The sequence below is a fragment of the Genypterus blacodes genome, unplaced genomic scaffold (assembly GCF_046128005.1).
Source record: "Genypterus blacodes isolate CSIRO-AG114 ecotype Tasmania unplaced genomic scaffold, CSIRO-AGI_Gbla_v1 ptg000105l_1, whole genome shotgun sequence".
Classification (NCBI taxonomy): domain Eukaryota; kingdom Metazoa; phylum Chordata; class Actinopteri; order Ophidiiformes; family Ophidiidae; genus Genypterus; species Genypterus blacodes.
Genome location: NW_027466909.1, coordinates 806,800 through 820,906, shown reverse-complemented (window position 1 = coordinate 820,906; position 14,107 = coordinate 806,800). Strand labels below are relative to the sequence as shown.

The window sequence follows — 14,107 nt, the reverse complement described above, 5'->3', positions numbered from 1 at the left end:
CTGCTGGCAGATGGCGGGCCCAAAGATTAACCCACTGTGCTCTAATCCCGCCTCATCTTGTAATGCACAGAGGCTCTGTTTGTCTGCTGGAGACACAGGTTCCATCAGACATAAACATGCAGCACAATTAGCACAGGCAGTATCCAGGCGCAGCTGCACAGCAGACTGCTGTCGCTCGCTGCATAAAGCCAGTTTGAGTCTGAGTCACTGAAGTGTTGAAGATGTGAAACTTGCAGGTGTCAGCGAGCTTCACACGTACATGAAAGTTGTCTTTGATCGGAGTAAAAAGAATGATAAGGATAAAAGCTGGCGGCTCATCTTCTTATAGTTTCTAATCTCGCCTTCAATCACAAGCTGACCTCTTTGTTGTGGTGGTGGACGGAGCCATTAGGCTGCCTGCCCACAGATCACCTCAGCGTGGCCACATGTGCATCCTTTTATATGGAACCTGCTCATCTAGAAGGTCTAAACCTGTGTCCAATTGAGAGCTTAAAGAGAGAGAGATAAATTACAATAAAATGTGAAAATGATCAGGTCCCAGTAGCGCCTCCTACTGATGGAATCTGAGATGGGAGAAGTTGCGCGAATCCCACCAAAAAAGTCAAATGCTTCAATAACAGAAATAATCAAAATATCCCTCGAAATTCATTTAAAAAGTACACAGCTCAAACATTGCAGGGATTTGTGTTTTTCACGAGTGAGTCGGTGCACAGGGATGGACGTCTATCAACACGTAAGTTAATATTAAACAATTAACATGACAAATGATTGAAAGTTGATCCACGTTTTTTTGTGTTGGTAAAAGCAAAACACTGTAAACAGGAAAAGCAACTTATTAGTGACAAGGTTGCCTCTATGTTAAGATATCCAACTCATCTTTACCATTTTGGATTATAATTGATAATCTCTGTGGTGGTTTGCTGAGGGCAAAGGTTTGCTTTTAGTCCACTGTCAAACTAGGTCGCTCTTTTAATCTCTCCATGTGGAGTTCTGTACGTTAACATTTTGAGTTCACAAACATCAAAGCTGGCAGTGCAAATCATCAGGTTCACGAAGGACAAACATCTGAATCACAACAGTCAAACATATTTCTGCAGGAGTCATGATGAAGTGAGATGAACACCAAAGGAACACGTTTGTTGGGTTTGTGACTGAAAGATACATTTATTAAAAAAACACATTGCAGAGTCTCCAGTAATGAGCTGTAATCAGAATCACCTGTTAGTCATTGCCGACACCTGCAGGTCATCAGCCATAATGACCAAACCCCACAAATACATGCACCTGTCACTCAAGCTCTCTTTGGCCCAATGGAGCTTAGCTGTCATGGACTTCTGTTTCTGTGTTATTTTTGAGTGAGAGTGTGTTTGCTTGTAGACTTCTTTTGTTTTAACTGGGAACAATGGCAACAACATTGAACTTCAAAGGTGTAAAACAAACAATTGACAGACAACTATTGATCCCAAGAAGGGCGATTGATTTGCAGCTTACCTCAAGGACACACAAACATCCAAAATGTCACATCAATCACAAATCAGTGAAACAGACGAATTTGAAACATATTCTAACTTGCACTATATTCAAAACACAATGACATTGTGAATTTTGCTTCGTTTCCTTTTGTAATTTCAAAAAGGTGTTTGGAATACATTAACAAAAAGATTGAATTGTCTTCATTTGTTTGCCAGAACCCTGTGTGTAATGTGAGAATATCCGGGCTCAACGACCCATACATGCATTTATGGGCTGAAGTTTTTTTTGATCCATAAAATATCAAAAATACTTCGATTGTAATAAAAGCAAACATGCGTGTGAATAAAAGGCGCATTCATCTTTACTGTTGCTATAAAACCAAGTCTGACCATCGGTGTGCTGCATTCTTTGACAATAATGCCCTCTAGTGGTACAAAATAGTGCTGGACTCTAGCCTAAATTACGTCACAGTCACTTACAACGTTATCAATTCTTCTATGCTGTAATTCACATATAAAGGAAATGTACTGAATCATTTATCAAACATTACTGACGTATGACATGTCAAATACACAATGAAATGTGTTTTTATAGGGTTTCCTACAATCTAATCATAGAAGCACGAGGCCCGCTCTGGATCGTGTGGCACTGGAGCCTCTGGCTGTGGGTCGTCTGGCTCTGGATCCTGTGGCTGTGGGTCGTCTGGCTCCTCTGGCTACTCTGGCTCTGGAGCCTCTGGCAGCTCTGTGCAGTATGAAGCTGCTCATTACTGCACCTCCCCAGATTCTAATAATGTGAGGTAATGAGGTGCTGACAGGAACAGCAGCTGCTTGACCCACATAAGACGTCATTTAGCACAGGGACAACCAGCCTGGAGGGGTCAGAGTCATAATACTGCTGGTAATAAAATGTAATAGTGTTTCTTGTATCAGTCATTTTATTTGATGAGCAAGACAAGCACAGAACTGAAAGACCCTTTTAGTGATGCAACACATGAGCACACGATGCATGACAAACAGACACACAACCAGGGAGTACAATTAAAGAGAATAAGCACGACAACAAACAGAATTTACATTACAATGTGCAGCTCTTTGTTCAGTCATGCCAGGTTGAGGAGTTAGAAGAGCCTCCCAGAGCTTAAGTTAACACATAGTTATCAGCCTCCACAGGAATATTGTCATGGCCATTATGTTGTAATTCCACTCTGACAAGAATCAGGAACAACAACAAAATCTCAACGCATTTTCACCCATGATGCTGAAGCGTGACACACACCAGGGCAGACTTCCTCCATCCTCCTGGTCCTACACACATCATCTGTCCTCGTCCGTATCTCTTACTCACCTTGAGGCTCTACCATCAGGTCTGATCTCTGGAGTCATCTTGACCTTCAAATATTTGCCGTAACATTCCTTATGGCCCCCAGGCCGATCTAAGGCCATAAGAATGTGAGCCTACACCTACACTTCAAACATGACACATGATATAATAACTTCAACATTATCTCTCTCACAGATAACCAACGATCAAATTAACATGTTTCTTTGCTTCAGGCACAGGCAGTACTTGTGCTATCTGAACAGAACAGAAAGGTGCTGCTATAAGAGGACATTTTGGAGACTCACAATGAGCAGTTTGGTCCCAACGGATGGAGACGCACAGGCCCAAACAGACAAAGCGTGATTAAGGCTTGGCTTAATCTTTCAACTATTATCTTCCAAATGTCTGAGGAGAAGGATAAATTCTGAACAGAGGAACTATGGGAAAGATCTGTGGAGCGAGTGGAGTCACAGGGCTTCAGCTGGAAACCTTAGACACGGAGAGGACATACAAGAGGCTACAACTGGGAAGACGGGGGGATAGAAATGGACACAAAGATTTGGCAAACTTTTGTGAGGGGAGAGAACATGAAGCTGGTCTGGGAATCTTCATCAGGTGACGATTAAGGTGTGAGATTTAAAGATGAAGCTGCTTTGTTCTCCAAACTGGCATGAAAAGAAAAGATTAGAGAACTAAAGTAGAAAAGTAGAAAAACTTGTTTTGTATATGTTACTTATTATATATGAGTTTCATTTATGATTTTGTATTAATCGTGACAGAAAGAAGCTTTATGTGCTGCTGAGTTTGACAAAAACTAGAAGCAACAGGACTCAAAGTCATCCAGAAGTCACCAGAAACACTCAGTTACACCTTAAAGCGCACTTGTTAGTGTTTCGCGTGTTTAGCATTACTCATGTATTTAGTATTCCTCATGTGTAGGACGGCGTGTTCTCTCAACTCTGGAGGCATTTCCTCTGACGGGGGGGAGAAGGAGGGGTGGCGGTCCTTTATCCCAAATTGCAGGGGTGATTTGGGGGAGGACCACGTGACCTCGCGGGCACAGGATGTCCCACGCAGGGGCAGAGTCACGGTGCCGTGAAGCCAGCACCGCTCCATCCGCACCGCACCGAGCCGGGGTCCAACACGCGGAAAAGTCGGAGGGAAACTTCCGAGGCGATGTTTCAGTGACCGGGAGACACTTAACCGTTCAGAGGATTTGATTTAGAGACGGGGAAGAAAAGGAAAAAGTTCGCTAGTCAGTGTGGTGAGACGTTTACTTGCTCGGTTCAGAGTTGAATTGAGCGTGTTGCGTGTTTCGCGTCGCGTTCGACCCGCCGGTTGCCTGATGGTCCTCAAAGACGTCCGCGCTTTCGTGGTGCGTTCACGGCTCCCCATTCAACCGGCGAAGGAGAGGAGCCCGCGTCCGTGGATACAATGAGGCTCTGTCTCCTGCCCGCTCACTCGAGACAATGCGGCGAGATGCCACGAAGAACCGGGGCACTTTCTCGCCGAGCCGTGGTCGTTTTGCTCGATTCCCGAGTGAGATCATCTAAAGGTTTGTGCCGTCCGCTACCTGTACGTCTCCGCATCTGATTTTCCCGAATGGCTCAAAGCGTAAAAACGCTCTCGACCGACTCACAAAGAGTAAACATCCCGAGCGACCGCAGCGAGAACCGAGACGCTGAAATAAATCACGTTTTCACATAAAATATTCATCTGTTCAGGTGTATTTCCTCATATCATGTCATATGATGTAGGTGTAAATGGGTATTGGGTCAGTATAGCGACGGTTCGTGCCAGGTCGTAACAATCAACATGTTGTCGATTATTAATTTGATCATGATGATTGATTGATTTGATCATCTCGTCTTTTTCCCCCCGGATAATTGATGTACATTTGAATGCATCATCCTCGTAGTAAGCAGAATCATTCAGAAAGCTTTTCTCATTCTGGTTCAGACGTTAGCAATGAAAATCCTCCTATTGATGAAGACCCCCTCCCCCCAAATAACGCATAATAGGTATCACCACACACACACTCTCTCTCTCTCTCTCTCTCTCTCTCTCTCTCTCTCTCTCTCTCTCTCTCTCTCTCTCTCTCTCTCTCTCTCACACATCTTATTTTGTATATAAAATGGTACATCAAAAACAAACTCATTCATGCAAAATGCCACCTTGATGAATTGTAACAGTTTTCCACATTTACCCAGAGCACTTAATTGTTTACACCCCTGGGTGCACCGAGAATCTCTCAGTGGGAATTCAGCTCTCAGCACCTCCAGGAGATGAGATGCTGCTTTGAAGGCTTTGAAGGCAGCCATTAATGTAATTTGTAGTGAGATGATAAACAGAGTGATGTGCGTTTATGCTTGAGCAGATAGTCAGATTTGCCAAACGCTCCAGTGACTCCTGAATATGTAAAAGCGTTCGGCTCAGGAGCCTCAGCCTGACAGTTTGACGGCTGTGGCGTATTAAGCTCAGATAATTGGGTGATATTTACTTACGATCACTCAACAACGGCTTGGAAACTGTGTCTTTTTTCCCCCCCTTTAACAATATGCTTTGTAGAAATGATTCACTCTCTTGACAGGTCCAAATGGTGTGTGTGTGTGTGTGTGTGTACTACATTTCAGTTTCAGTAAAGTGAGAGAAGCTTCCAAACAGAGAGAAGATAACCCAGGAATGAACCATGTTGTTTCGCAGTTGATTTCGAAGTGGCCAAACATGAAGTACAATGCTATACTTAGAATTTAATGGCCACTTAGAATTTGACTAAGTATGTTGAATTATTCTGAAGTGTTGTTGTGTCATAAACCAAGCTGTGACATGTTCAGCAGTTCCAGTATTAATCATCACTGTCTACAGGTTGTGTATTTTCTATTAGTTACTTGTGTGTCACTTGGACACACTTCTGATTCAGAGAAATTGTATTTTGAAATGAACCTGGATGCTGGTGGGATGCAGCAACAGGCTGGAATGTTAGCGCTTTTTGTCACCCTCTCTGTTTGGCATTTTGACTCTGCGCCATATGGAAGTCTTCCACATGTGCTGAGACACTTCCCTGTTTATATTAAGGCTCCCTCTGTCCCTCCCTCTTTCTCTCCCCTCACTGCTTCCCTCCCGGTCCACAGACTCTCTTTAGGCTTTGATAAGCGACACACAACTCTTATGAAATTTTACTTCAGCTCTTTTTTAAGGTTTATTCAGTTTTGCGTTTTCATCTCACAACTGACATCTACTGGCAGTGGGAGGTAATAACAGCTGATCCTGTAATTCCAATGCGAAATGCAACACTGACGTACCCAGACAAATGCTCTTTTCTGTAGCTTTCGCGTTTGGAACTGAGTCTAAATGTGAACTTATAAATATAAACTTGATAGCTGCTGTTTGCCCAGCTTGGTTTGGTCGACAACCTGCATCATTTTCTACTGTTTCCTCATCCAGGACTTTTCTCATTGCAGAATGAGGCTTCACCCACAGACGAGCTATGATCAGAGCGCTGACTGAGCAGGCCTCTTTATGACAGCCACCATCAGCCAGCACGCAAACTGTGTAGATGCTCCAAAATTAAAGGCAGGACTTAAGAATGAAGACCAAATATGCTATCGTCTTCATTTGTATCGTGGCCTTGGTCATCATTGAGAAAGAAAGCAACATCTTGTCAAGGTAAAGGATATCTTCTGAATCTCTCATTATCAAATATTGGTTTTCAAGCTGATTCATTTGTATTCAATTGACTCAGGCTGGTCAGTTGTCTGTGTTTTATCAGGGTGTCCGATAAGCTGACCCAGATGCAGACGCCGCTGCAGACCCCACAGACACCACTGGATTACAGCAACGCCACACACAACGGCTCGCTCACGATGCTCAAAATGCTGCTGTCCAAACTCACCGACACGACGGGGAATTCCTCAAATCTGTCAGAGGAGGAAGAAGATATGGACGAATTAGGCTCCCACGGCTACGCTGGCGGCCGTAAGCACATACTACTGTTGGCCACCACCAGAACGGGTTCCTCATTTGTGGGGGAGTTTTTCAACCAGCACGGGGAGAACATGTTCTACCTGTTCGAGCCTTTGTGGCACGTAGAGCGTTTGCTGACGATGCCCATCGGGAACAGTAGTGGGACAGTGCTGTCTGGAATCTACCGGGATGTACTCCAGGCACTCTTTTTGTGTGATTTCTCACAGCTGGAGAGGTTCATCTCACCCTTACCTCAAGAACATGTCACCCCAGCTCTTTTCCGCAGAGAGTCTAGTTTATCGTTGTGCGAAGAATCCGTCTGTAGTCCAGTGATCAAAGATGTTTTTGAGAGGTACAGTATAGTCAATTTGCAAAATAGATTTAGATCTTAGGTTTAAGCAACATAACATAATGTAATGTATAGTTCTTTATCGTGTTCCACTCTCTGTTAGGTATCACTGCAAAACACGTCGCTGTGGGCCCCTGAACCTGACCCTTGCGTCTGAATCCTGCCTTTCCAAGCAACACCACGCCATTAAGACGGTCCGTGTGCGCCAGCTGGAAACGTTACAGCCATTGGTGGAGGACCCTCGTCTGGATGTCAGAGTGATCCAGCTTGTTCGAGATCCGCGAGCCATTTTAGCGTCCCGCATGGTAGCCTTCTCCGACAAGTACCAGACGTGGAAGACCTGGGCGCAGGACGGTCAGGTACCTGAGGACGATGAAGAGGTGAAGCGGCTCAAAGGCAACTGTGACAACATCAGGATGTCCGCAGAGGTCGGGCTGAGCCGACCCAGCTGGCTCAGACGCCGCTACATGTTGGTGCGCTATGAGGATATAGCCCGCTACCCCATGCAGAAGGCAGAGGAGATGTATAGGTTCACAGGGATTCCGTTTAGTCCCCAGGCTAGGGACTGGATCCTAAAGAACACCCAGACCACACAGGAGGCAAGTGGGATTTACTCCACCCAGAAGAACTCATCAGAGCAGGCAGAGAAGTGGAGGTTTAACATTCCCTTCACACTGGCTCAGGTGGTGCAGAGGGTGTGTGGACCCACCATGAAGCTGTTCGGGTACAAGTTTGTGGATGATGAGAAGATGCTGATCAACAAGTCCATCAGCTTGCTGGAGGAGAAAGTGTTTCGCCTGCCTTGACTTTAAAAAATGTACCTGTGAAACTGCAAAACGGTGCACATGGATTGAGATCAGGAAACGCCATCAGCATGGCAACGCACAGATCAAACGATTGATGACTAACAATGCCAAAAGACTGAACGCCGACCGGCATCTGGGCCATATTACATTATCCATACTTACCAGTTATGTGCCTCATTATTGGAGTCACTTAAGAGAAGTATTTATTTGCATACTGTGCTCCCAGAGACTGGTGTTAAAGCTTTTGTTCGGAAGGAAATAAGCATAGATAGCAAGAGATAACTATATAAGATTTTATCGATAGTTGATCATATGTAGACTCACCTTTCAGGGCTAAACTAGCACGACTGCCAAAGGGATGTATGTGTGTGTTTGTGTGTTTTTACCTCTGAGCGATACCTGGATTATTCACAAGGAACAAATCGGTTTAAGATAACTTTCTGTCTGATTTTTTTTTAAACAAAATGATGTCCTATTTCCTGCCACCAGAGGAAATCTGTCACACTAGATAATTACACAATCACATTAAATGTAAAGGAAGCTCAGAATTCCCAAGCTCAGAATTCCCAAGAATAAATGTGTTTTGCTAGTTGTGTATAAGCGACCCTACAATCTGGTTTCCACTTGGATTTTATTTGTTGTTTCCTGTTGCAAGAAGAAACCTTTCACCATACTTTCCAATATATAATCTGGCTCAAAGTTGTGTGAAATAAATTACAACACAGACTACTTACTGTTAGCATTGTAATTGATGTCGTATAACCTGATTTTCACCCTATATAATTCGGTCGGAAAATATTCTAATTGAGTGCCAAAATAGCTCCCAGACAATTGAATAAATAAATTCAAACAATGAGCCCTACATATGGTTTGTGTAGCTGGTGCTAAATGACCGCTCGGTGTTGTGCTCTAGACTAGGCACCGTGTTGACAAGATGTTGTGTACTGTGATGGGGTTTGACATATCTGACTCAGGTGAAGTGAATGTATGGTTGTGCCAGACTCGGTGCCAGAGACCCTTTATAACTGTGCTAGTGGTCTACAAATAAAGACAAAGACTAACTTACTTAGTGTACACGTGGATGTGGTTTCACTACACAAAACACCAAAACAGGAGCTAAGCTACAAATATACACAATGAACCAAACATGGACACAGAACACGGAAGTGGGAGCGTGTCTAACTAATACAGACTTTAACAAGCTGGTCTAACACTGAATACTCCGCTTACCTTTGACAACACAGGCTAACAGACGAGCTAACACTAATGTTTAGCTAACTTTAGAAAAGAACGATTGTTAATCACACAAACAAAGCCAATATGAACACTTTGTCTCACAGAAGCTCACAGGTGTTTAGGAAAGGGAAAGATACAGACAGCAGTGATCAGAATGTTGGCAAGTCAAGCAAAAAGAAAAGAAGTGAAAACAATTAAAATATTTCTACTTCGTGGAACTAAAACCTCTGGTATAATTATAATAAACCCCCGGTGACGTCTCGCTATGAGGCGTCTTACGATTCCTCACGCGATTTCTAATTTTAGCTTCCGTTTGCCAGAGTAGAGCAAGCTGACAGTGACTAGCTCAAGCCTCTGGACTGATGCTGATGTTTACTTTCCCATTTATAATCACTTCCCTGTTTAGCACGTTTACCTTAAATGATCTGAGCGGCCACGCTTTTTTTTTTTTCATGAATTTTCTATTTACAAAGGTGAACAGTCTTCTTCTGCTCAGCCGCCCTGACTACAGCTAATGCTAACAGCCAGGTTCTTGTAAAGGAGTGAAAACTAACCTTGCAGTGTTTAACTCACTGGTATGATATTGTATTTATGTTGGATTTCATTGTGTACAGGCGTCTCTGTTGTGTCCATCACCTGTATTTTAAAAAAGCAGGATACAGGAGGTGTAAAAAGAATCACTGTCTTAAAAGACGTATATGGACATGATGACTAAAAGGAATAAAAGGGGTAAAGTAGAATATTACTAAGCGAAAATCCAGGTGCAGTTAACAGCACGTGTAAAAGCAGCTCCTGTAAAGCTGAAAGAGTGGCAGCTGTAGCGTGGCTCTTAATGGTATATAAAGGTGAGCACTGTGCATCTCCTTCAATGGAAGCTTTATGTTCAGCTCGGCCACGGGGCTGCAGAGACTGATGTGCTGCTCATGGAAAGGGGATATGTGTTAGGCGTGCACATACTGCAGAGCTTTTACCGCCCTGGTGCTGAAAACATAAATAGAAATTCATATTCCAACTGGCAAGACTTGCATTCACGTCAAAATGTAAAGAGTGAAATAAAATAAAACAACATGGACCTGGGAGGGTGAAATAATAATGTCTGCATTTCACTCCGATTAAGGCAGTAAATCAATATTTTCTATCATCTATACACCCTAATGTGATTGAAACGGTATAAATTGACGAAAGCTCACACAGCGCTGCAGACCTTGATTATGCCACAGTGGATTGATTTCCTCATGCGTGTAAACATTACAGTCACAGTAAGACACCTCTACATGCGTTTTCCTCAACGGGCAGACTTGCCTATACTCTAATTACGCCATATGTCATGTACAGTATATTCAGCCAACCGCAGAAAAGTAGTAATTCAATCGATGTATACATCTTATTCACATTTTTGCCTCAATAGAAGTTAATAATCTTTAATATGGCTCCTTTAATGGAGTAAATGTCCCCGAAGGGCAGAATACAGTGATGGTTTCATAAGTCATCCAGGTTTGAAGGCAATGAAATATTCAGTCAGTACAATATTTCAGTTTTCTCTTTGTTTGTCAATCCCACTGTACTCTATATCTATATAATCTATAAACATAGAAACAGTCATGACTAAAGAAAATAGAGACGTTATCCTCGTTTATTTGTGTAACACATGTCAAGTCGTAGTTCATCTTAGTTCTGAAATCTTATGACTGCTGGCTCTTCTTGCAGTGAGGGCTGGGCCATTGGGCGATGTCTCTGAGCAAATATGTGAATAAAACCCTCTTTCACACTCACACACACACACACCTTTTTCTCTGATTGGCTCAGTAAATGTGGCTGCACCCTGATGTAGACGTGCAAGTGTGCTGAGTCAACCATGAATAAAAAGCCATTAATGGAGGAGAAACTGCAACAGATCAGGAAAACGTCTTCATCACAATAGGCTGGAACACAGGCTGCTGTTTGTGTTGTTCTGATTATGTTTTGATCTGATAGTTTGCTTGCATTCTTTAAAGATCTCTATTGTTGTCAGATTTTACATACATAAACCCATGGAAAGGGTTAAAAAGAGTCTAGCCAACATTGTCTCGTCTGCGTCTCGATCCTCTTTGTTTGCCTTTAAAAGCCTTCATTCATGTATGTACGATGATTCTGAGGTTTAGAAAGTTGTGGGACAGCCTAGATGAAACCAAGATTAATGTGGGATTGTTTACTCGCATAGTATTTGTTTTACCGCATTCTCCGACTCTGCCTTTGTGTCCCATTGCACTCGGTTGCTAGGATCCCCAAATGGTTGAGTGGGAATAACTTAAAGGCAGAAACAGGGAGCCTATTCAAGTCGGCATTCTTGCTGTGGTCCCAGCAGAAAGGAGGCAGTTCAGAGGTCACAGCTGTTGGTCAAGCAGATTTTGCCTTCAGATCAGCTCCATGATGCTGAGTACTGCTAACAGGCCAAGTGACGGCCTGCAGATGTTTCTGTGCTGCTTAAGATGAGAGGAGGCTTGAGCCCACGGATTTGATCTATTTCTGCTCTGTATCTGCTCTCCCCTGGCTGCAGCAGCTCTGTGCACACTTGGTGAAAACAGACTGTTCAGGGTCATGTCTGTTTAGCCCAAAGGAAACAATGTCGCTTTAACCCTGCATATTAATTGTTCTACAGAGCGCAGTGTGACAGTCAGCGTCCCATATAATACCTCCCTTTTCCAGGAGACCCACAGTAATGAATGGCAAACATTCACAGTGAAGATTCTTCAGTATGTGATGATTGAGCAGCTAATAACTGAGACTGAGAGAAAAACTGTTTTGTACTTTTTTAATGCAAAACTTACATTTCCCCTGAAGTTATTTCTAGCCTTGTCCGCTTTAGAACATACAGTATCTCCAGCAGTGTGTACAGGCATGCCCCTTTGTTCACGCAGGCTGTGTAGCTCTATACCCAGGGAAAGAGTGCTTGTTACTCCATTTAAGGCTCTATGAAACTCCCTCCTCTTTCATACAGCAGCTTCTTGAAGGGACAGTAACTATCCCCCTTCCTTTCCCTTCCATTTGGCCCATGCTACAGTGACACTAATTGGACAGCCTGGTTGTGGTCTTTATTTCAAAGATCCTGGAAGTTTCATTAATCACATGTTTCTCTTTGCTGCATCTACTGAGAATATCATGACTCCATGTTGTTGTTCAAATAGCTATAACCACATTCCTGCAGTAATTTTGATGATGTCACCTCTGTTATTGTCACTTTGTACCAATACCTCTGTGTGTTGCTCTTCTTCTTGGCTGAATCTTAATTAAATATATTCAAGTAAGACAAATGTCTGACTCCTCTTTTTACTCAGAACAGAATGGTTATTTGTTCCTGCTTGTTCCTCTTGATGAGATCACAAAGATTCTCACCTGATGAAATGATAATGGCTCATTCTATAAAAGTAAGAAATTCTGCGAAAAGTTGGCATCTTACATATGATTCACATTGGACATATGAACTGTATTTCGTTACCTGGTATGTGTTTCACGGTTTAATTTTCTTATACCCAGAAAAAGAAGGCCTCTTTAAGTGCAGTAGTAAGACGACCGGGAGCTGCTCGCCTGGTTAATCAAGCAAGTACTGAGAGATCAAGAGAACAAGTGTGGGAGCGTGTGTGAGAAGGTCACCCAGACCCGAGGAGAGGAGATTCTGTCCTGCGGCTGAAAGCTGAACTGGATGAGCTGGAGACTTAAATGTTTTATGTTATAGGTTAATATGTGCTGAGAGGCCTTAAACACACTCTGCTCAATTAGAGTATGAATTGGAGTTAGTTAGTGACTTCAGGATTGTGAGTCAGGATTCGGTTATTCATCATTATTTGTATTTATTTATTTTTGTGTTTGAATCGAGAGAATTGTATTCATTAATGCATTTGTGAATTTTTCTAGGAGTTGCTTTAGATAGTTTGAATTGTGGTGAATTACTGCCGGTCGTGGTGTTGTGTGTGTGTGTGTGTGTGTGTGTGTTCACCAGACATGGGGAAACAGGTGTTTGAACCAAAACAGATTGAAATATGTTGTACCAAACTGGAAATTCCTCTCGTTCCCTGAGGGCCTCCAGCCGCTATTGTAATGAAACAGCTGGGATGAGACTTTATTATGTCTTCCACACATGTGTTGTATAATTGGACTGCTGGAGAACGACCAACAGAGGCTTCGTTTGAACCCGGACTAACTCCAAACTTCTGAGACAATCATTAATAGCCCCACAAAGAACGCTTTCACTGAGAAAACACACAAATATGCGCAGGAATGTCTGGCTGGGTGGAAAAAGGTGTGACAGAGACACACAGAGACCTCAATCCATAATCAATTTGAACCTCTGGGTGGTTTCACGAGGAGCAAAATGGTGGATTTGGTTAAAACATCATTTGTAAGACTTGCTTTGTGGGTTGAGAAGACAGATGATGAGAGGAAACAGACAGACAGGCAGACAGTCGGAGAAAGATTGAGGCGGTGAAGAGGAGGCAGTGGGGCGAGGCTGAGACAAAAATAGACGCGCTCAGAGGGAGAAAGAGAGATAGAGAGGCACAAAAGGAAGACGATGAATGCCAAGAGGAACTAGGTGAACTACATCCAGCATCCAACCCCTTTAGAGTGACGTGAGGAGACGCGGCTCAAGGGCGAACAGGTTTCCGGATGAGGCTAGACGAGGATTGAACCCCAATGCGGCAGGGAGGGAGGAAGAGGCGCCGGGCCAGAGAATGCGCAGCAGATCAGTGAGCATCATGAACCGCCCACGTCGCGGCCCAGAGTCGCGGCCCAGAGTCGCGGCCCAGAGTCGCCTCTGTTAGTCAGAAGTTTTCCGTCATTGGCTACAAAATATGGAACACACACACACACACACATGCACACAGATGAACGTGTTTGCACAGTTAAATCAAGCCTTTATGGTTGAGTGGCGCTCAGTCCGATTTTAGTCGTGACGCGGCCGCAGAGTTTGAAGTTACATCTC

At 43.5% G+C, this 14,107-nt stretch overlaps 1 protein-coding gene across 1 annotated transcript; it reads left to right on the top strand.

The window, feature by feature from the left end:
- The first annotated feature begins 3,882 nt into the window (after positions 1-3,882).
- chst3a (carbohydrate (chondroitin 6) sulfotransferase 3a) lies at positions 3,883-12,400 on the top strand. Its single transcript, XM_076160267.1, has 4 exons — positions 3,883-4,351; positions 6,258-6,462; positions 6,566-7,111; positions 7,212-12,400. Exons 2-4 carry the CDS (start codon positions 6,383-6,385, stop codon positions 7,912-7,914), a joined length of 1,329 nt encoding a protein of 442 aa, XP_076016382.1. The 5' UTR covers positions 3,883-4,351; positions 6,258-6,382; the 3' UTR covers positions 7,915-12,400.
- The last annotated feature ends 1,707 nt before the right edge of the window (positions 12,401-14,107 follow it).

Bases quoted from the DNA above. Each gene is read 5' to 3' on its own strand.
- chst3a (XM_076160267.1), top strand. From the start codon at position 6,383: ATGAAGACCAAATATGCTATCGTCTTCATTTGTATCGTGGCCTTGGTC. The intron at 6,463-6,565 runs GTAAAGGATATC...GTGTTTTATCAG, and splicing joins GAAAGCAACATCTTGTCAAG to GGTGTCCGATAAGCTGACCC. The intron at 7,112-7,211 runs GTACAGTATAGT...ACTCTCTGTTAG, and splicing joins ATCAAAGATGTTTTTGAGAG to GTATCACTGCAAAACACGTC.